A 23,276-nucleotide genomic window follows, 5' to 3' on the forward strand; every position below is an offset into this window, starting at 1 on the left:
GTTGTGAAGAAAACCCCGCCACCAGGAATTGGGTCGCCGCCTCAGGCCCACAGCACCTGACCAACAATAAAAGAATAATTAAAACATGTCCGCGTGGAAACAACAAAACAAAACAGAACAACAAACAACGAAATACCAACCAATATAAACAGTATTTAAAAGGTTGCTAAAAAACTAGGCGTCCCTTTGTGGTGATCACTCCACGCGCCGTGAAGGTGTAGCGTGGAGAGCCACAGTGCACGAGACAATACTCCAAGAACACACAGAATTGGTCCTGAGCCCGGGCAGTCTCCAACTGTGGAGCCGTGCTCCTATCAGCTGCCACAGTTCATTAAAAGTGTGAGTTAGGATAGTGCAATTTCCGGTAAAGCCAAAACAGCAGGTCCGTCTGAGACGTGGTGGCCAATGACGGCAGAAGGAGCAGGGCCTCTAGGAGGGCGAAATAAACAAATTTAATAATTTATGACAACAACTGAATTGGGTGAATAATGGGGCCATACGCACCACCCTGCAAGCCAAGGCACCGTCACAGCAACCCGGAGGGTGGGAGTCTCCCCCAGCCGTAGATGAGTCCAGCTGTTGCATGACATAAACAGTCAGCTTGGGTAAGAGAAGCAAGAAACGGCAGACAACGTTACTTACAAAGCAGACCCGCAACTGCACCCCGAAGGTCCCCCGGCGGAGCGATCCCCCGCCAGCAGTCAGTCACGCTGCGTACGAGGGGAAAATTAGAGGAGGCGCTGGCTGTTGCACAACCACGCCGCGGCTACAGAGGTAGCTCTTCCCGCTATCCACGACCCACCGGAGAGGAGGCGGAAGCGGAAGGAGTGCGAGCCAAACACGGCCGCCTCCTTAAATACAGGACGCCTGACGTCGCCCTAATGACTGGTGCGCCGACTAGAACAGGTAGAGCGCCCGCCCAGCGGCAGAGAGCGCGCATCTGGCTACACAAGGAACAATTACACCTGCCCTCAATAGAGTTGAAAACTGGTGTAATACCATCGATGGCTTTCTGTTTCAGTGGACATTGTCAGATTATGGTGTGATAACCACAGGTTCCAGTATTTTAAATTAAACCCACATCATATGAATACCTCTGAGCCCTTAAAATGTTGTTTTTGTATAATGTAAATACATGTGCATATTGGGCATCTGTATGTGTGTCTGGTACCAGTTAAACAGTCCTGAATGTGTGAACAACAGATGTAAATCATTTTCTAAACACTTTCAAAAATGGATTACACTGAACCACAGGATCTGATATCTTTCCCCAAACGTCCCAGCATTGACATTTTTGTATCCACGGTCCCAAAAGTCTTGCCATTCATCATTTTTGTGTTTTGACAGCAAGACATGTGAGTGTGAACCCAGGAACGTCAAAAGGAAGCATCTCTGAACATCTGTGAAGGAACTGAGAGGTGACTTATTTTTCTGGTTGAGTAAAATTACAGAAGCAAGCACATCTATGTTCATTCCAGAACAATACAACTTAGGCGTTAAATTCTCTTTCACACAACTTTCTTCACAACTTTCTCTAAACCATCTTTTTCAAAACATGCATCTCTCCCTTTGTGTTTGAGTGCAGTGCAGTGTAAATCTTTCTGGATGCATATACATCTTCATACATGTTCTTAGTGTGACTGAATGTACCTTATCCACTAGATCAGTGTTGATTGATGTGACAACAGATGAACAGAGCTTCCATTCATACGCATATAACAGTGAATCAGCATTACACTTAATGCACGTGTAAATCTGTGGTGGATCCAGATCAGCCGTTCGGACCACTATGACTCCTGATGGGGTGGAAACGATAGAAATGCCCACAAGACACATTACATCTCTTCCCATCAAATTAATTGGACAACATGAGGATAGCAAAAATGAATACTTAGATTTTTTCAGTGATGCCTCATATTATATTATATTATAATATCACACTCATATTAAAGGAATTCGTAGATTTTTTTCAACCACGGTGCTTCCCTGGAATCTAACACAGATCTAACAAATCATTCGCTCATTTTGGATGTGTGTCAAACATATCACTCTTGATGACTGAAATGTGTTTAACCTAAAACTACAAAGGAATATAATCTCTTTCCCTAGCACTGTGAGTGTGTATTGCGTTGGCATATTAGCATATACATCTCATTGATATTTAACATATGTTCCTATCAGTAGTTTATCTTTCTTCTCTAAAAAAATATTTTTACTTCTGTGGTAAGTATTTGTGTTGGTGGTGCATTTCACCACTCTAGATGTGTGTAGTTTTCCTCACAGTCTCGTTCTCTGTTCAAAGTTGCTGGTTCCTCCCTCTCCTCATCCGCCTCGGTTCAATCAGCCTGGTTGCTGTTTCCTTGGACAATTTTTTTTTTGCTGTGTCCCTTCTCTCCCGCAGTGAAAACAAATGTCGATCATCATTCCACACGCGTCTCCCCTCCTTCCTTGAAATCCTCTTCTTTGCGTCCGCGATGCACCTCTGAACATTGTCAGTGAAGGGCTTTATGCAGAATCAGTCCTATCTTTTCTTCTTCTTCTTCTTCATGTTTTAATTATCTTCTTCGCATGAACTGCATGTGTGCTTTTATTAAGCTTCTTCCAGTCCCTTGATGCCTGTGCGTTTTAACAGGCCACAGCATCAGGTCATTCAATATAAGTTTAGTCTGGATCTGTCCACGTGCCCATGCCATTGTCTGGATGAGAAGGAAGGATTGTGGGTCCTGGAATGGTATTAGCTGGAAAAAGGTTGTTGTGGAGCCTGGGCTCTGCCTGTTGAACATCTTCTGGTGGAGCTTGGTGTTGTTCTGGTTGTCGTCTTCTCGGCAGGGGAAGAGTCGAGGTGAAAACCTGCATTTTGAGACACTGAGACATTTGGTGTTATCTGTCCCTGCCAGTGTGTTGTTGGGACCAGGTTTTGGAATAGCTCTGCCTATATGTGCAGCCAAAAGCTGAAGCCGCATGTCCCTCAGGACTCAGTCTCACAGGGGCCATCAACATCACACAGAGGTGTGAAACCCCCAGGGACACAGGTTTCAACTCCCATTGGTCACTCTGGACCCCATGACCTGTGAGGTCATCGGGCCAATATAAGGCAGAGTCTCCCCTCTTCTGTCTCTTCTAATACTCTTCTGCCTCTTCCTACAATCCTTCCACAGGAAGGCTGTCGAACCTCAGCTCATCTTCTCTTCCCATCAGGGTGTTATCTTCAAAGTGGCCAGCAGCCATTTGGGAGCACATAGGGGAAAGGTGTTATTTCTTTGGCCAGCCGCCATCGAAGCACGCTGACTCACACAGACACACACATACTCACATACCTATCTTTGTTTAGTAAGTACACCGTTAGTAATTTGTGTTTATACTTTATTATATTCATAATAAATGTTTTCTTTCTAAAATGTTTTTCATTAATGTTGCATAAGTGAATTTTGCCAACCTCTACACTGTCGAGAACTCCATATCCTTCAACTTAGCTAACTATCTATATAGTGATTTTGGTTATAGTTATTAATTTAATTGTTAATAGAGTTCCAAATTTGTAGTTAGAACCTTTATGAGACTTAATCAATAAATTGGCTATCTTTTCCCCTTCCTTTGAAGAGGGTGATGCCCCAGGTAACTTTAATCAATTGAAGTTATTATTTAATATTAATAATAAAATATCAATATTTAATATTTTATATTTTGATAGCAAATTTATTGAATGCCGAAAGGCACACCATTTCATGGTATCACGTCTGATGCATTATGGCATAACAGTGTGTTTCTGTCCCTTTGATGCAATTCTTTAACCACATTCCACATTCCTTCCTATCTGCCTGAGAATGTCAGATTTACTTTTCTGGCCTGACTCTACTTTTCTTTCTCCTCCGCTTCAGTCTCAGCTGTTTTGCTGCCTTATACTAAAACTCCCCCAGTTGGAAACCCACATTCTTTCATTCACACTTGTATCAGACTTAGTGCTGTGTCACCATAGTTCCCTCCACATAAAGTTCATGTGGGATTACTCAGATCAGTTCCATTATCCAAATCTTTAAATTGTTCTTTACTGTTACTTATACCCCCTTATTTTAAAAATGATGTTAAGTTTAGTTATTTTAAGTCTTCAATCAATCTCAACGCTATCGTAAGGAGCCAAATAGAAACTTAGTAATATAAGCATCCTCAAAATGTTGTAATATCCCCTATATAATATAACCAATAGTAATTTCCTTTTACTTACTTGGTCTCTGGTAACTTCTCAATTTATCTCTCGTTTTCTTCTTTTTTTTCTTTATTTAATACGTTAAAATATCACCTTTTTCTGAACATGAATCATAGTGCCTTAAGAAGTTCTCTACAGTTCTCTGCGCTTTTGGAGTCTTGTTTCAACAATGCAAATACAACTCAGTATTATGTCCTTTTCTGTGGATTTATGCTCTTAACAAAACTCTTTAAGGTACCTCGTCAGTCTAACTTCCAGGTTTCTTCTAAACCTTGGTTACAAATTCTACGGGGCTTTCAACCGTCTGGAGGATCAATCCCCTTAGACCAACTTCTCCTTAACACTATGTTTGCTGATAAAAAAATAATAAATAAAAATACACTTAAATCTCAGATCCTCACCAGATAGATCGTAGTGCTGAGACGATCGAGCTTGGGTCTCGGTCCCACCATCTCAACCGTCCTACTGGGGAGGTTAAGGTTGGAAACTATTTTCAAGAAAACACTCAGCAAGCTAGACACGAGTCCAGATCTCGTCCAGGCGTGCTGATCCTTCTGACACCAAATTGTGATGGAAATCTGGAAATACAGAGGCTGGAAACGCAAAGTTATCACATTGTATTTTAATAGGGGCTTTCTGCAGAAAAGGATCAACACAGAGAGTCACAAGGATCTCAGAGTGAAGATGGAGAGCAGTCAAATGCAAGGATCTTATAGGAGGACAAAGGCTGTCTCTCTGAACCAATCCAGACTGGTTCTGTAGATGCAGGAGAGAGGAATCTAAACACAAACAACTGATTTACATGTGTTTCCTAAGGAGATAACCAGACATACATTCCGTTCTTTGGAGTGTAAATAAGTGGCTAAAGGAGTCTGGCAGTTTCAGGTCATAAACAGTTCAGACCATAAAACAGCTCAGGTCATAAAGTCTTCAGACTGGTCATGGATTACTCTTCAACTATAAAATAGGTTTCAAACCACACTTAGTTAATTTTTTTTTCCAATACAAGGCTTGTGAAGAAACCTCAAGATTCTAGCGTGGTCGTCGTCCTTCTCCAATCAATGAAGCGCAGTTCCTCTCTCCTCTTTCCACACAAAAACAGAGCGACTGGGACGGAGAGAAGTTAAATCAATTCACTGAGCAGATGTAAGTCTCTATTGTTTAATAATTGTGTTTCAATGAATCATGAAATGCAACATAGCACAATGAATGACAGAGTGTGTTACCTGCGGAGGGACACAGATCTCCGAGAGAATGATTTCTTCGTTGATAAAAAACTTCGATAGTCTCCTCTTCCCAGTGTCCACGTTACTGTCCAGCTCATCGAGTCCATGTAAAGACAAAAATACAAACAGTCAGAGATTTTCCTACTTTAACTTAAGGACTGTGGGGAAATGAAGGGTAAGGGATTATTAAGTGAGAGGGTCTCACCTTCTATACACACAGGATGATTGTACGTGGCAAGAATAATAAAAAAGAATCAGTTTTACATATGGCTTAAAAACGGTTGTTGTTTAGTGTTGCTCTGCTCGTCTGTTTTGTCCAACTGACAAATGCTAATTACTAGTTGCATTTTTGTGTTGTTTGGGATTTTTCATTAAGTAACAACAGTCAATCTTAAAAGTCGTATAATGTACCGACTTGACTGTAGGGCGTCGAGTCGACTACAAGATCAAATATAATGTCCACAGTAACGTAAAGAACGTTATACTCTTGTCAGACTGTGTTGGTATTGTTGTTGTTTTTACAGACAAAATATTTTCTTACGTGAACCACATTCATTAGTTGTCCAGTAGAGTGGCTGTGAGACAGTAGCTGTTCCTGGTGGTGTGAAACATTGCCCTCCACAGAAACAGAAAGTAACAGCTGCTGCAGTGTTTCTGCTGCTGTTTGATTCCTACAAGGTTTACATGTGAAATAAAATAAGGGACAGATGTTAAACACTGCCCTCTAGTGGATTCTGAATTCTCAAATTCACAAATACAGCTTATCAAATGTGATGAGAGCTGCGGGAGCAAACCCTCAGAGGGACTCGATCAGGACACTCTCCAGTGGAACTGCTAGTTCAGATCATGGAAATAAAAGAACAGAAAAACCACGCAGCAGCAGATAAATATACCCGTTCACTAAATATGTAAATACAATGAGGACAGTGGATTCAAACTTTACAAAGATGAGCCGTGATAAAAACAAACCCCAGGTTCCACATTTACAATGTGACCTAACATCCCATAACACTGATGGACTGTAAATCAAACCAAAGTGAAGTCGATCTGTTGGACATGTTGACGCTCTGAGTTCATTTCATCCCAGTAAAGTCTGTTCAATGACTCTTGTTCAGTGAGTTCATGGACACACAATCAGTTTGTTTCACCTCCATCTCACATGTGGAAAAGAAAAGAACCAATAATCAGCTCATTGATGATGATCAGGATCAATACAGGTTATAAAACATCAGGGAACCTTATTTCTACATTGATTTAGAAAACAACAGCAACATTATTTCTTTCAAACACATTCATGTCAGTGTAATTGTAGAATTCTGTCTTTACAAAGTGAGAACTGAATATCTGTGGTGCAGGAAGGTCAGTGTTTGATTGACAGCTGATCTCTGTGCGGAGCAGAAACGTCACGACGACGAACTTTGAGCAACAAACATGGAGACAAAAAGAAGTAAATGATAAAAACACAGAATCTAAATCATTGCTTTTAATGACTCAGGTCTATTTGAGTTAACAGAACAGGCTGTGTCTCCCAGGGAATAATAACCAACCCAAGCTGCAGCATAGAGGCTGAGTGAATGTGGTCTGGACTCTGTGGAGGAGGAGAGTCATGGTGTCAGGGGCAGCTGTAGAAGGACAGAACACCTGCACTGTGATCCAGGTACACTCCTACTCTGGAGGACCAAGGACCTGACAATGGAGTGTTGATCCTGTTGTAATAAAATATATAACTGTTTCCATAACAATGTAACGACCAAGATTTATTATTGTATCCAAATCTACATTCACCTGAGTTTCCTGCTCTGCTGATATTCTTGTGTCGCTGCTACACAAACTCCTCCTATCACCTGCACCTCCATCCCCACCTCCCAGTAACAACGTCCAGTCAGACTCTCTCTACTCAGGACCTGAGACCGACAAGTGATCTGTCTGGGTGATTAGAATAAGACTGTTCTTCTCTCATTAATGTTACTTTCTGTTTCCGCAGATAATAACAGATCTTTGTTTACTGTGTTTGGATCCAGTGTGATTTCCTGTGAACTATCTTGAAGTCAGCTCTGGTGTGGGCTCTGGTTGTAGCAGTAAACATCCACTCTCGAGACACAATCTGTAGAAATCTCTGTCCCTGTCTCCTCAGAATGTCCTGTAGTCGACCTCACGGCCTGGGACACAGCTGCTGTCACGTCCTCAAAGTACCTCAGAGGGCGGGATCCACAGTGCTGGATGAGTGTGTGAGTTCACTGAGTGGTGACAGTGAGGGGTAGTTGTGTAGAAACTGGTTGTGATCCTCTGTCACAAAGGCTGCTTCAGTTCATGGTCTTTCCTCTTCAGCTCAGTGATCTCCTGCTCAGTCTCTCCTGAAGCTCTCTGGCTCGACTCACTTCAGTTTGCTGCTGGGATCTGATCTGCTGCTTCACATCAGAGCTTCTTTTCTCCAGCAAACGGATCATCAGTAGAAGATCTTCTCACTGTCGTTCCTGCTTTATCAGCAGAGCCATTGACGGTCTCCTCTTCCTGTTGAAACAGCTTCACATCTTTCTCTCTGTCCCTGGAGTCCCTGCTGGATTGTTTGTCTCCTCAGCTTGACTCTCTCTGCCTCTCAGTCCTTTCTGCTGCAGCTGTAGCATGTCGTGGTCTTTGTAACATCCACAGAGCAGAGATAACAGATACACTGCTGATCAGTGCGGCAGAACATCTTCATCACCTCGCTCGTGGCCCGAGCAGATGTTCTCCTGGGCTTCTCGAAACCACTAGCTTAGTAGCTTCTTAAATGGAGGTGACTGAAAATGAGGCTGGAGGTGTTTTTCACAATAAGAAGCTAAACAAACCAAACAGGACTTGAGAGCTTTCAGTTTTCTCCCAGTGCAGAAATCACAGGCCACATCTTCCAGGTCCAGCACTTAGCAGTGATCAGCAGGAGCAGCTTGGAGTCAGTCTACTTCATCCCTCAGTGAATCCCAGCTAACATGGTGTTTTTCACCAGGACAGACCTCGGTGTGAGAGGTCTGTCTACACTGAGAGGCAGCTGTAGCTCCCTCTCTCTCCCATTGTCCCAGTGGGTGTTAATACAGCTCATACAGTAGCTGTGTCCACAGCCAGTAGTCACGGATCCTTCAGTGGATCCAGACAGATCGAACAACAGAATCTTTCTCTCTCAGTTGATTTTCTTGCTGCGCCATTTCACCCTGGTGTCATTGACTGTAGAATAGTTTCACTTCCTCTGAACGGAAACAGATCTCTGCTCCTCCCTCTCTCCTTCACTTCCTGCAGTGACTCATCTCCCACAGTCCACACCTTGTTGTTCACTGGTCCTTACACTGACACATCTGTGAAGGGAGGAGACACAGAAATATCCTGACTGGGAGGTCATTCACAACATACAGTAACAATGAAAGTCAAATCAAATAGATGCATTTAATAATAATAAATCATATATTTATTTATAAAGCACATCTCAAAACAAATAAAGAAGAACTAGTAAAATTAACAAATACAAACTCACTCATAGAAGAATGAAAAACTAAAAAAGTAGACAGCAGAGATAACCTCTTCCTCTTTTCTTCACCAATCACGGCGCTGGATTCGATGTAACCATGGGCTTATGGCGGGGTCTATGAAATTTAGCGTTCATTCTGGGAGTCGTTGTTGATGATCCTGCTCCTCTCGTGTACTGGGACGACGTCAGGGGCTTCAGCCTCCACCGCTGCAGGACCCCAGACACGGGTCGCCTCAGGCTGCATCTTGTCCTCTGACGACTGCCGGCCCGTCCCTCTCTCTCCCTCCACCGCCCAGGCAGACCAGTTCTTCCTCCGTCCCCGGCAACAAGACAAAACTCATCCCTGAGAAGACGACAGACAGACAGTAAGGCACACACAGAGACAGACAGAGACACACACACACACACACACACACACACACACACACACACACATTACTGTGATGGTTGACTTATATAAAGACTCTATAGATCTCTATACAGGGTCCAAGTTTTAAAGCAGGACGTCTGACGCTGGTGTGACAGTTTTTGACTCCCCATTGATGAACCAAATGGTTGCCATGGTGATGGAGAAGAAGGCGTCCAGCTGCAATGAGACTGAGACCAGAGCGGTCGTGAGGAAGAAGAGGAAGAAGAGGAAGAAGAGGAAGAAGATGGTGACGAGGCTGACGGCAACTGGGACACGTTCCCTCACCCTGCAGATCAACGATGAACCTGAGATGTGAGTGCACAAGGACCAACTGTTCCCTGTCTGGTGACTTTCTGCAGAACTGCTTTGTTTTCAAACAAAATTTAACTCAGCTTTTTTTTTATTGAAACACAGTAAATGGTTTTTGAGTTGGATTTTAAAATCTATGAGAAAAGTGAAACATAACTTTGATCTTTATGCAAAAGAGAAAAGAGAGAACACTTTCAGAACTTAAACTTCAGAAACAACGACCTCTAGTGGCAGCTCAGTGTTGTGTTGGCAGTTGTGAGAACTTAATGTGTTTTATGATGTGATTTGTTCTGAATGTGACTGGATCACACACATCCTAGATATAAAACTATGTATTTTTGTGTTTTAAAATCACAGCAGGATCATAAAGTACCTTGGTTACCAGCTCCACATGAACATGAAGGTCAGAATGCATCACACTGACGTGTTTAAAACCCAAATGAAAAAATGTAAAGCCCCTAATCAAACCTAGATGTATTTCAAATTTAAAATCTTTAAATATATTTCCAACAACGATGGGTGAAATATTTTTTCTTTCCCACTTAAAACGCAAATATGCTTTCACTGATGCTTATGATTGTGAACGGTTGATAGAAAACTGTCTTTTAAAGGACTGGGGAATTAATCCATAATAATAAACCATTCTGATCATAAAGCTGCATAATTACATCATTATCCATTTGTTAACATGAGAAAATCTTAAATCTTAAGTGGTCAAACCTCCCGCCCATGTTAAGAGGAAATCAAATTCCTGGACCTGCTCTGGAAATCTATGTGTTCTTCACTTGGTCCTCATACCTCATCCTTCACAAACACTTCATGAAATCGGTGACAGTTTAGCAAGTGATCCTGTAATGTAATAAAGAATCAAACACGCAGACAGGAGCAGGTAGTGATGACTATGAATGTTTATTTAAAGTTATTCCCACTGCACAACCTCTCCCTGTGTGAAAGCCCAGTCTGAAAGGAGGAGGATACAGGCCACTATAGCGCCACATCAACACTTTTATTAACAAGGCTTCTTGTTTAGCCACAACACCTCCGCCCCACACCGGTACGGCCCCCTGTGCTGCCCTGTGGTGACACACTAGCATGGTGAGGCTGGTTCAGAAACAACCCAGAGGACGAAGAAGGTCCAATAAGAGACGCGGCCGAGATTCGGGTGGGTGACTCCAATTAATGAATAGAAAAGAGGACGCTGTCTTACTAAATATCAAGTTCCACGGAGAAAGAAAGGGGGCGGATGATGGTGAGAGACAAAGAGAAAGTATTCAGTAGAAAGAATCCTCTCCTGTCCCTCGACGTGGCTGCCGATCTGCGAGGCGGGCTTTGATGATGTCGCAAACGTTGAAGGTTGAGGCTTGTGAAGAAACCTCAAGATTCACAGCGTGGTCGTCGTCCTTCTCCAATCAATGACGAAGTTCCTCTCTCCTCTTTCCACACAAAAACGGAATGACTGGGACGGAGAGAGAAGTTAAATCAATTCACTGAGCAGATGTCGTCCTGTATTGTTTAATAATTGTGTTTCAATTAATCATGAAATGCAGCGACAGCACAATGAATGACTGAGTTGGTCCACTTTCTAAATATCATTGTTAAAACTTGCTGCAGATTTTTTTTTTGTTATCAGACACAAAAAACTGAAAATGTAAACATGGTCAGAAACAACTTTGGGTAAATGAGAAAATAGGATGTTTGTAAAAAGGACCAGTCGGACACACAACTGACTGCAGATAACACAGTGACACTATGTATTAAACATTGTTCGTTAAATCACAGTTGTGTTAGAGGCCTTCGAACAATGTGTGTGTACAGAGTGTTGGAGTGTTACCTGCGGAGGACTACAGATCTCCGAGAGGGAATGATTTCTTCGTTGATAAAAAGCTTCGATAGTCTCCTCTTCCCAGTGAAGTCACGTTGCTGTCCCAGCTCATCGGTGTCCACGCCTTGTAAAGACAAAACATACAAACAGTCAGAGATTTTCCTACTTTAACTTAAGGACTGTAGAGGAAATTGAAGGGTGAGGATTATTAAAAGTGAGAGGTCTCACCTTCATACAGGATGATTATGCGATGGCAAGAATAATAAAAAAATCAGTTTTTACATAACGTACAAAACGGTTGTTGTTTAGTGTTGCTCTGCTGCGTCTGTTTTGACAACTGACAAATGCTAATTGATGATGATCAGGATCAATACAGGTTATAAAACATCAGGGAACCTTATTTCTACATTGATTTAGAAAACAGCAACATTATTTCTTTCAAACACCTTCATGTCAGTGTAATTGTAGAATTCTGTCTTTACAGAGTGAGAACTGAATATTGTCAGGGTGCGCAAAATGGCAAACGTGAACCCAAAAGCACGACACTAGAGCAGTCTTAGGAATAGCAAGAGTTCTTGTTTAATGGATGATCAGGGGTCAAAAGCCAGGCAGACAGTCAGAGAAAGCAAACAAATCCGATGAGAGCAGGCAAAACAGGAATCCAGGGTCCAGAGAGGCAGGTCAGAGTGGAGATCAGGCAGAACAATGAATCAAGGGATAAACCTGGAAAGCCAAGAAAAACACACTAGGCGATCTGCCAGAGAACAGAGGAAATGAGCCGGTATATATACTGGGTGACTAATGACTGATGGAAGCAGGTGAGTCTGGGGGTGGGGCAGGTGGAAGTGGCTGAATTCTGAAATGGCTTGAGAATTAGTACATGCAAAAAAATAAGATAAGACAATGAAAATGTTAAGAGCTGACTGAAGTTGTGAGTGTGGTTCATGGCTGTCAAATATTTCATCACATAATCTGATGTGCACATGTTTTACCACCAAAGGACAAGGAAAACTATTTTCTTTTATTGACAGTTAAAATGAAGTGTCTGTGTTAGACTCATTAGTCTTTAACCTTCTTTGGATCCCAGTGTGACGCTGTAAGAAATAAGGTCTAACACCTCATTGTTTCTTCACTTACAAGCTGCTGCCATGTTTGATTCTGAGCAACTCCGCCTGCACAGTTTTGCTGACCAATGTTCCTCTAGAGCGCGTCAAGGTCACATAGATCCCACCTGTATCAGTTTTCTAGACGTAGCCTGAGTTTGCAGGATTACTCAAAAACATGGGAACATCTTCCTCCTTCTTCTTCTTCTCTCTCCTCCTTCTCTTCTTCTCTCTCCTCCTTCTCCTTCTTCTCTCTTCTTCAGTTCGTTCCTCTTCTCCTTCTCCTTCTTCTCTCTCTCAGTTGCTCTTTCTTTTCCTGCTTCTTCTTCTCCTTCTTCTCCTTCTTAACCTTCTTTTGTACTCATTGGTCTTCAAGGCGAATTCCTGAAAGAACAAACAACATAAGTTTCAGCATTTCTTCTTCAAAGTCTCCAACACGAAACAAATCAATCCATATAATTCAAATCTAAAATGATCTGATGTAGCATTACCTGACTCAATGTTCCGCTGAATCAGGTTTACTTCTTCCTCCAGATCTTCCAATTTCCCCTTCCTCGTTTTCCACTATCCGTTGTCCAGGACCTGGAGCTGAAGATCAACGCTCAGGGGAGAGATTTTCTTCCTCCTTACGCTGTTATCGTCTTTAGATCTTCGAGCTTCTTCTCCAACTCTTCCTCTCTGGCTCTTGCTGTGTCCACAGACTTCTCAATTTTAACCAAGTCCTCTCTGGCCTGATACAGCTGAAGGCAGTAGAGGCTATCTGCTTCCTCGGGTTGCGTTCTCGGCAGTTAGCTGCTTCTTCAGAGCATTGCTTACTGCAGCTAGACCAGTGTTTCCTGCAGCCAGGTTTTCCAGAGTAGCTTTCTCTGCCACATGCTCCTTTATAACTGTGTTTGCAGCATCAGCTTCTTCTTCAGTACAATGTTTTCTTCAACCAGAGCAACGTTATATACAGCCTGCCTCTTCAGAGCGGTGTTTTCTGCAACCAGGCTGCATTCTTAACATCAACTGCCTCTTCAGAAAGATGCTGCAGCTAGAACAGGCGTTCTCTGCCTGCTCCATCAGAGCTTTGTTCTTAGCAGCCAGCTTCCTCAGTGACTGGAAGACACAAATAAACCTATAACAGGTAAAGGACAGTCCCCATCCCTTCAGATATATTCAAAGAGACAGAGATTATTGATCAATTTTAGTCATTTACACCGTCTGCTTTAAAGTCTGTAAAACTACAGTAAAGTAAGATGAAGAAATAAAAGACAATTGTGTTTGAAGATAAAACTAAAAACAGTTTAACCTGAAATCTCTCTCCTGCTTAAAAACCAAACTTACTTCCTCTCTTGAGCAGTTGATGCTGTTGATGTTGGATGAACGCAGGTGATCCAGTGCAACAAAGTGGTTGTAAAGTATATTTGCTAGATGGGTGTCTACTGGCGGTTGCTTATCACGGTTTAAGGACGTGGTGAAGAAAGATTCTTGATGCAGCCGTCTCCTTGAAATGTTTCTCCTTAAATGTGAGTTAATTGGCTATGAGATCAAAGCCAATTGGTGTCTGGCTTTGATCTGACCTGGACGGAAACATCAAAGCACACTGTTGCTGCTCTGACAGCTGTAGTGGGAGATTCTGCCTGCTCATGCTCAGTAACACACACGCCAACAATCTCTGACACACACACACACACATACACACACACACACACACAAAAGAAACCCACAGGAATGCACGTACACTAAGATATACACATCAACATGTGTACTGTACATGACGAATATGTGTACACGTCTGGAAGTCAAGTTATAGGTTAAACCTGCAATAAGTGATTTCCTGGCCACATGGGGGCAGTAGAGCATTTCCTAAATATTTTATCATGTAGACTGTAGAGGAAGTGAAGGGTGAGGATTATTAAAAGTGAGAGGTCAAACCTTCTATACACACAGGATGATTGTACGTGGCAAGAATAATAAAAATCTGTTTTTACATAACGTAAAAAATGTTTTTGTTTAGTGTTGCTCTGCTTTCGTCTGTTTGTCAACTAACAAATGCTAATTGCAGAGTTTGCATTGTTGTGTTGTTTGATTTTTCATTAGTAACAGCAGTCAATCTTAAAAGTCGTATAACGTGCCGACTTGACTGTGGGGCGTCGAGAGTCGAGCTAACAGATCAAATATAATGTCCACATTGCGTGAAGCGTTATACTCTTGTCAGCCTGTGTTGGTATTGTTATTTGTTTTACAGACAAAATATTTTCTTACGTGAACCACATTCAGCAGTTTGTCAGAAGGGGGCTGTGAGACAGTAGCTGTTCTGGTGGTGTGAATCTGTGGCCTCCACAGAAACAGAAAGTAACAGCACTGCTACAGTATTTCTGCTGCTGTTTTGATTTTAAGGTTTTTACATGAAATAAAATATGCGACAGATGTTAAACACTGCCCTCTCTAGTGGATTCTGAATTCTCAAATTCACAAATACAGCTTATCAAATGTGATAGGGAGCTGCAGAACAAACCCTCAGAGGACTTCGATCAGGACACTCTCCAGTGGAACTGCTAGTTCAGATCATGGAAATCAAAAAGAACGAAGCCTACGCAGCAGCAGATAAATATGCCCGTTCACTAAATATGCTTAAATACAATGAGGGCGAGAGTGGATTCAAACTTTACAGAGGCGAGCCGTAATAAAAACAAACCAGGTTCCACATTTTACAATGTGACCTAACATTCCATAACACTGATGGACTATAAATCAAACCAAAGTGATCGATCTGTTAGTTATGTTGACGCTCTGAGTTCATTTCATCAGTAAAGTCTGTTCAGTGACTCTTGTTCAATGAGTTCATGGACACACAGTCAGTTGTTTCACCTCCATCTCACATGTGGAAAAGAAAAGAACCAATAATCAGCTCATTGATGATGATCAGGATCAATACAGGTTATAAAACATCCAGGGAACCTTATTTCTACATTGATTTAGAAAACAACAGCAACATTATTTCTTTCACACACATTCATGTCCAGTGTAATTGTAGGGTGTCTTTACAAAGTGAGCTTGAATATCTGTGGTGCAGGAAGGTCAGTGTTTGATTGACAGCTGATCTCTGTGCGGGCAAGCGTCCTGACGGCGAGACTTTGAGCAACAAACATGGAACAAAGAAGTAAATGATAAAAAACACAGAATCTAAATCAATCAATCAATCAAATTTTATTTGTATAGCCCGTATTCACAAATACAATCTGTCTCATAGGGCTTTAACAAGGTGTGACATCCTCTGTTCTTAACCCTCAACAAGAGAAAGGAAAAACTACTAAAAAAACATTTTAATAAGTTAAAAAAGAACATAGAAACCTCAGAAGAGCCACATGTGAGGATCCTCTCCAGGACGACTGAAGTGCAATAGATGCCTCGTGTAAGGAGAACATCAGCAAGATAAGATTGATTAGAATAAACACTTTCTAGCATAATGGAAGGTCAATGAGTTGATGGATTATTGTCAGTAATGGTTGAAATTATCGAGGAGAAATATTCCATATATCAAACAGTCTTGTTGTAATCATAGTCCACGGTCAGCTGCCACCTCAATCGTGGTCCACCACCACTGTCAGATGCCAACACAATACAGGATCCGCCATTATTATCAGGATCAGCCAGCTAGACACAGGATCCTCAGGTTTTAAATCACTGCTTTTAATGACTCAAAGTCTGTTGAGTTCACGGAACTCAGCTGTGGATCCAGAATAACCAACCACGCTCCAGCATAGAGAGGCTGAGTGAATGTGGTCTGGACTCTGTGGAGGAGAGTCATGGTGTCAGAGACGCTGTAGAAGGACAGAACACCTGCACTGTGATCCAGGTACCTCCTACTCTGGAGGACAGAGGACCTGACACTGGAGTGTTGGTGCTGTTATAAAAAAAAAGTCTGCTAACTGTCTCCATTACACTGTAAAGACCAAGATTTATCATTGACTCAAATCTACATTCATCTGAGTTTCCTGCTCTGCTGATATTCTTGTATGTGACTGCACAAACTCCTCCTATCACCTCCACCTCCATCTCCACCTCCCAGTAACAACGTCAGTCAGACTCTACTCGGACCTGAGGCCAAACAGTGAATCTGTCTGGGTGATTAGAGAATAAAACTATTCTCTACTCATATCTGTTACTTTTTCTGTTTCCCTCAGATAATAACAGATGTTTATTCTGTGTTTGGATCCAGTTTGATTTCTGTGAATATTTAAGAGCTCTGGTGCAGGCTCTGGTTGTGGCAGTAAAACATCCACTTAGGACACAATCTGTAAAATCTTTGTCCCTGTCTCCTCAGAATGTCTGTAGTCGACCTCTGACCTGTGACACAGCTGCTGTCACGTCCTCAAAATTACCTCAGAGGGACGGATCCTGATGCTGGATGAGTGTGTGGAATTCACTTACAGTGGTGACAGTGAGGGGTGGTTATTGTAGGAACTGGTTGTGATCCTCTGTGTCTGAGAGCTGCTTCAGTTCATAGTCTTTCCTCTTCAGCTCAGTGATCTCCTGCTCAGTCTCTCCTGAAGCTCTCTGACTCGACTCACTTCAGTTTGCTGCTGGGATCTGATCTGCTGCTTCACATCAGAGCTTCTTTTCTTCAGCAGACCGGATCAGCTCAGTGAAGATCTTCTCACTGTGTCCTTCACTGCTTTATCAGCAGAGGCCATTGGCGGCCTCCTCCTCCTGTTGAAGCAGCTTCATCTTTCTCTCTGTCCTGGACTCCCTGCTGGATTGTTTGTCTCCTCAGCTGAGCTCTCTCTGCCTCTCAGTCCTTTCTGCTGCAGCTGTAGCACATGTCGTGGTCTTTATGTTCATCCACAGAGCAGAGATAACAGATACACTGCTGATCAGTGCGGCAGGAACATCTTCATCCTCATCATGACGAGAGCAGATGTTCTCCTGGAGCTTCTCCGAGGCTCCACCAGCTTGTGCTTCTTAAATGGAGGTGACTGAAAATGAGGCTGGAGTGTTTTTCACAATAAGACACCAAACAAACCAAACAGGACTTGAGAGCTTTCAGTTTTCTCCCAGTGCAGCAATCACAGGCCACATCTTCCAGGTCCAGCATAGCAGTGATCAGCAGGAGCAGCTTGGAGTCAGTCTTCAGCTCCTCCACTAAATCAGCTAACATGGTGTTTTCACCAGGACGAGGCCTCGGTGTGAAGGTCTGTCTACACGAAGGGCAGCTGTGACTCCCTCTCTCATCCTCATTGTCCCAGTGGGTGTTAATACAGCTCATACAGTAGCTGTGTCCACAGCCAGTAGTCACCCCGGATCAGTAGATCCAGACAAATCGAACAGCAGAATCTTTCTCTCTCAGTTGATTTTCTTGCTGCGCCATTTCAGCTGGTGTCAGTGACTGTAGAATAGTTTCACTTCCTCTGAAAAACAGATCTCTGCTCCTCCCTCTCTCCTTCACTCCCTGCAGTGACTCATCTCCCACAGTTCAGGGCTTGTTGTTCACTGGTCCTTACACGTACACATCTGTGAAGGGAGGAGACAAAGAAATATTCTGACTGGGAGGAGCTGGTTGTGTTGTTGGTTTTTCAGGATTTACTGCATTTCACAGCGGCCTGTTCATACCTGGTGTTAAGAGGAGCTTTCAGTGAGAGGCAGAGTGTGTTATCCTTCATTCACAACATACAGTAACAATGAAAGTCAAATCAAATAGATGCATTTCATAATAATAAATCACATCTTTATTTATAAAGCACATCTCAAAACAAAGACCAACTGTTCCCTGTCTGGTGACTTTCTGCAGAACTGCTTTGTTTTCATACAAAATTTTGTTTAGCTTTTTTAAATAATAGCAGAGTAAATGGTTTTTGAGTTAGATTTTAAAATCTATGAGAAAAGTGAAACATAACTTTTACCTTCATGCAGAAGAGAATGCTTCCAGACCTTAAACTTCAGAAACATCGACCTCTATTGGCAGTCAGTGTTGTGTTGGCAGTGGTGAGGACTTTAATGTGTTTATGAGATGTGATTTGTTCTGAATGTGACTGGATCTCACACATCCTAGATAAAACTATATATTCTTGCCATGTGTTTAAAATCACAGCAGGATCATAAAGAGTACCTTGGTTACCAGCTCCACATGAACATGAGAATCAGAATACATCACACAGACGTGTTTTAAACCCAAACTGAAAAAAACTAAAGACCCAATCAAACCTAGATGTATTTCAAATTTAAAATCTTTAAATATATTTCCACCAATGATGGAGTGGAAATATTTTTTTCTTTCCCCACTCCAAAAAGCAAATATGCTTTCACTGATGCTAATGACTGTGAGCGGTTGATAGAAAACTGTCTTAATTCCAGCAATAATAAACCATTCATTCTGATCATAAAGATGCATAATTACATTATCATCCATTTGTTAAAATAAGAAAATGTTAAATCTAAGTGTAGTCCAAACCCACCCATGTTAAGAAATAAAATTCCTGGACCTGCTCTAAATCATAGGTTCTTCACTTGGTCCCTCATACCTCATACCTTCACAAACATTTCATGTAAAATCGGTAAAGCAGTTTAATAGTAATCCTGTAATGTAATAAAGAATCAAACACGCAGACGGAGCAGGTAGTAATGACTTTGAATGTTTATTTAAAAGTTATTCCCCACTGCACAAAATAAAATGGGTAAATGAGAAAATAAGGATGTTTGTAAAAAGGACCAGTCCGGACACACAACTGACTGCAGATAACACAGTGACACTATACTTATTAAACATTGTTCCATTAATCACAGTTGTGTGTTGAAGCCTTCAGACAATGTGCATGTACAGAGTGTGTTGGAGTGTTACCTGCAGGGAGAGGGGACTACAGATCTCCGAGAGGAATGATTTCTTAGATTGATAAAAAGCTTCGATAGTCTCCTCTTCCCAGTCGTCCACGTTGCTGTCAGCTCGCCGGTGTCCACGCCTTGTAAGACAAAACATACAAACAGTCAGAGATTTTCCTACTTTAAATTAAGGACTGTAGAGGGAAGTGAAGGGTGAGGATTATTAAAGTGAGAGGTCTCACCTTCTATACACACAGGATGATTGTACGTGGCAAGAATAATAAAAAAATCTGTTTTTACATAACGTACAAAACGGTTATTGTTTAGTGTTGCTCTGCTGCGTCTGTTTTGACAACTGACAAATGCTAATTGCGAGTTTCCATTGTTGTGTTGTTTCGGATTTTTTCATTAGTAACGACAGTCAATCTTAAAAGTCGTATATAGTGCCGACTTGACTGTAGGGCCGTCAGTCGAGCTCACAGATCAAATATAATGTCCTGATTGCGTAAACAACGTTATACTCTTGTCAGACTGTGTTGGTATTGTTGTTGTTTTACAGACAAAATATTTTCTTCGTGAACCACATTCAGCAGTTTGTCCAGTAGGGGAGCTGTGAGACAGTAGCTGTTCCTGGTGGTGTGAAACTGTCGCCCTCCACAGGAAACAGAAAGTAACTTGGCTACTTGCAGTGTTTCTGCTGCTGTTTGATTTTAAAGGTTTACATGGAATAAAATATGGGACAGATGTTAAACACTGCCCTCTGAGTGGATTCTGAATTCTCAAATTCACAAATACAGCTTATCAAATGTGATGAGAGCAGAACAAACCCTCAGAGGGACTCGATCAGGACACTCTCCAGTGGAACTGCTAGTTCAGATCATGAAAATCCAAAAAGAACAGAAACCTACGCAGCAGCAGATAAATATGCCCCGTTCACTAAATATGTAAATACAATGAGGGCGAGTGGATTCACAATTTACAGAGATAGGCAATAATAAAAACAAACCAGGTTCACATTTACAATGTGACCTAACATCCCATAACACTGATGGACTATAATCAAACCAAAGTGAAGTCGATCTGTTGGACATGTTGACGCTCTGATTCATTCATCAGTAAGTCTGTTCAATGACTCTTGTTCAGTGAGTTCATGGACACACAGTCAGTTTGTTTCACCTCCATCTCACATGTGGAAAAGAAAAGAACCAATAATCAGCTCATTGATGATGATCAGGATCAATACAGGTTATAAAACATCAGGGAACCTTATTTCTACATTGATTTAGAAAACAACAGCAACATTATTTCTTTCAAACACATTCATGTCAGTGTCATTGTAGAATTCTGTCTTTACAAAGTGAGAACTGAATATCTGTGGTGCAGGAAGGTCAGTGTTTGATTGACAGCTGATCTCTGTGCGGAGCAGAAACGTCACGACGACGAACTTTGAGCAACAAACATGGAGACAAAAGAAGTAAATGATAAAAACACAGAATCTAAATCAATCAATCAATCAAATTTTATTTGTATAGCCCATATTCACAAATACAATCTGTCTCATAGGGCTTTAACAAGGTGTGACATCCTCTGTTCTTAACCCTCAACAAGAGAAAGGAAAAACTACTAAAAAAAACATTTTAACAGTTTAAAAAGAACATAGAAACCTCAGAGAGCCACATGTGAGGGATCCCTCTCCCAGGACGGACTGAAGTGCAATAGATGCCTCGTGTAAAGGAGAACATCAGCAAGATAAGATTGATTAGAATAAACACTTTCTAGCATAATGGAAGGTCAATGAATTGATGGATTATTGTCAGTAATGGTCGAGTATCTGAGGAGAAATATTATATATCAAGCAGTCTTGTTGTAATCATAGTCCATGTTCAGCTGCCACCTACATCGTGGTCCACCACCACTATCAGATGCCAACACGATACAGGATCCGCCATTATTATCAGGATCAGCCAGCTAGACACAGGATCCGCCAGGTTTAAATCACTGCTTTTAATGACTCGAGTCTATTTGAGTTTACAGAACTCAGCTGTGGCTCCATCACAACAAACCATAACTCCAGCATAGAGAGGCTGAGTGACTGTGGCCTGGACTCTGTGGAGGAGAGTCATGGTGTCAGAGACGCTGTAGAAGGACAGAACACCTGCACTCTGATCCAGGTACACTCCTACTCTGGAGGACAGAGGACCTGACACTAGAGTGTTGATGCTGTTATAATAAAAGTAATAACTTTTTTCATAACAATGTAACGAGCAAGATTTATCATTGTATCCAAAAAAACATTCTTGTGAGTACCCTGCTCTGCTGATATTCTTGTATGTGACTGCTACATAAACTGGTCCTCTCACCTTCACCTCCACCTCCCAGTAACAACGTCCAGTCAGACTCTCTCTACTCAGGACCTGCCAACAACCAGTGAATCTGTCTGGGTGATCAGAATAAGACTGTTCTTCTCTCATTACTGTTACTTTTCTGTTTCCCTCAGATAATAACAGATGTTTGTGTGCTGTGTTTGGATCCAGTGTGATTTCCTGTGAATAGTTTAAGAAGTCAGCTCTGGTCTTGAGCTCTGGTTGTAGCAGTAAAACATTCACTTGAGACACAATCTGTAAAATCTTTTTCTCACTCAGAATGTCCTGTAGTCGACCTCTGACCTGTGACACAGCTGCTGTCACGTCCTCAAAGTACCTCAGAGGACGGATCCTGATGCTGGATGAGTGTGTAGATTCACTGAGTGGTGACAGTGAGGGGTAGTTGTGTAGAAACTGGTTGTGATCCTCTGTGTCTGAGAGCTGCTTCAGTTCATGGTCTTTCCTCTTCAGCTCAGTGATCTCCTGCTCCAGTCTCTCCTGAAGCTCTCTGACTCGACTCACTTCAGTTTGCTGCTTGGATCTGATCTGCTTCTTCACATCAGAGCTTCTTTTCTCCAGCAGACGGATCAGCTCAGTGAAGATCTTCTCACTGTCCTTCACTGCTTTATCAGCAGAGCCATTGACGGTCTCCTCCTCCTGTTGAAGCAGCTTCACATCTTTCTCTCTGTCCTGGAGTCCCTGCTGGATTGTTTGTCTCCTCAGCCCGAGCTCTCTCTGCCTCTCAGTCCTTTCTGCTGCAGCTGACACTGTGTCGTGGTCTTTATGTTCATCCACAGAGCAGAGATAACAGATACACTGCTGATCAGTGCGGCAGAACATCTTCATCACCTCATCGTGACGAGAGCAGATGTTCTCCTGGAGCTTCTCCGAGGGCTCCACCAGCTTGTGCTTCTTAAATGGAGGTGACTGAAAATGAGGCTGGAGGTGTTTTTCACAATAAGAGGCTAAACAAACCAAACAGGACTTGAGAGCTTTCAGTTTTCTCCCAGTGCAGAAATCACAGGCCACATCTTCAGGTCCAGCATAGCAGTGATCAGCAGGAGCAGCTTGGAGTCCAGTCTTCTTCAGCTCCTCCACTAAATCAGCTAACATGGTGTTTTCCCCAGGACAGGCCTCGGTGTGAAGGTCTGTCTACACTGAGGGCAGCTGTAGCTTCCTCTCTCCTCCCCTTTGTCCCAGTGGGTGTTAATACAGCTCAGACAGTAGCTGTGTCCACAGCCAGTAGTCACCGGATCCTTCAGTGGATCCAGACAGATCGAACAACAGAATCTTTCTCTGTCCAGTTGATTTTCTTGCTGCGCCATTTCAGCTGGTGTCAGTGACTGTAGAATAGTTTCACTTCCTCTGAACAGAAACAGATCTCTGCTCCTCCCTCTCTCCTTCACTCCCTGCAGTGACTCATCTCCAACAGTTCAGGGCTTGTTGTTCACTGGTCCTTACACTGACACATCTGTGAAGGAGACACAGAAATATCCTGACTGGGAGGAGCTGGTTATGAGTTTGTATCTGTGTTATCACATTTCAAAGT

The 23,276-nt window shown here is 42.3% G+C and overlaps 1 protein-coding gene, 1 long non-coding RNA gene and 1 pseudogene across 2 annotated transcripts; all 3 read right to left on the bottom strand.

Annotated features, from left to right (window-relative positions):
* Positions 1 to 62: 62 nt before the first annotated feature.
* LOC124855023 lies at positions 63 to 724 on the bottom strand. Its single transcript, XR_007034960.1, has 3 exons — positions 643 to 724; positions 505 to 576; positions 63 to 429 (listed from the first exon to the last, which is right to left on the bottom strand). It is a non-coding gene; the product is annotated as an uncharacterized LOC124855023 (long non-coding RNA).
* Positions 725 to 17,003: 16,279 nt separating this feature from the next.
* On the bottom strand, positions 17,004 to 17,625 carry LOC124851218 (annotated as a pseudogene).
* A 3,568-nt stretch (positions 17,626 to 21,193) lies between these two features.
* Positions 21,194 to 23,052, bottom strand: LOC124851217 (tripartite motif-containing protein 16-like). The gene is given in 3 exon segments (XM_047338251.1): positions 21,194 to 21,566; positions 21,648 to 22,851; positions 22,854 to 23,052. Coding segments are annotated over 3 exon segments (1,587 nt in total). The 3' UTR covers positions 21,194 to 21,382.
* Positions 23,053 to 23,276: the final 224 nt, after the last annotated feature.

Source organism: Hippoglossus stenolepis, chromosome 2 (assembly GCF_022539355.2).
Source record: "Hippoglossus stenolepis isolate QCI-W04-F060 chromosome 2, HSTE1.2, whole genome shotgun sequence".
In the NCBI taxonomy this organism is placed as follows: Eukaryota; Metazoa; Chordata; class Actinopteri; order Pleuronectiformes; family Pleuronectidae; genus Hippoglossus; species Hippoglossus stenolepis.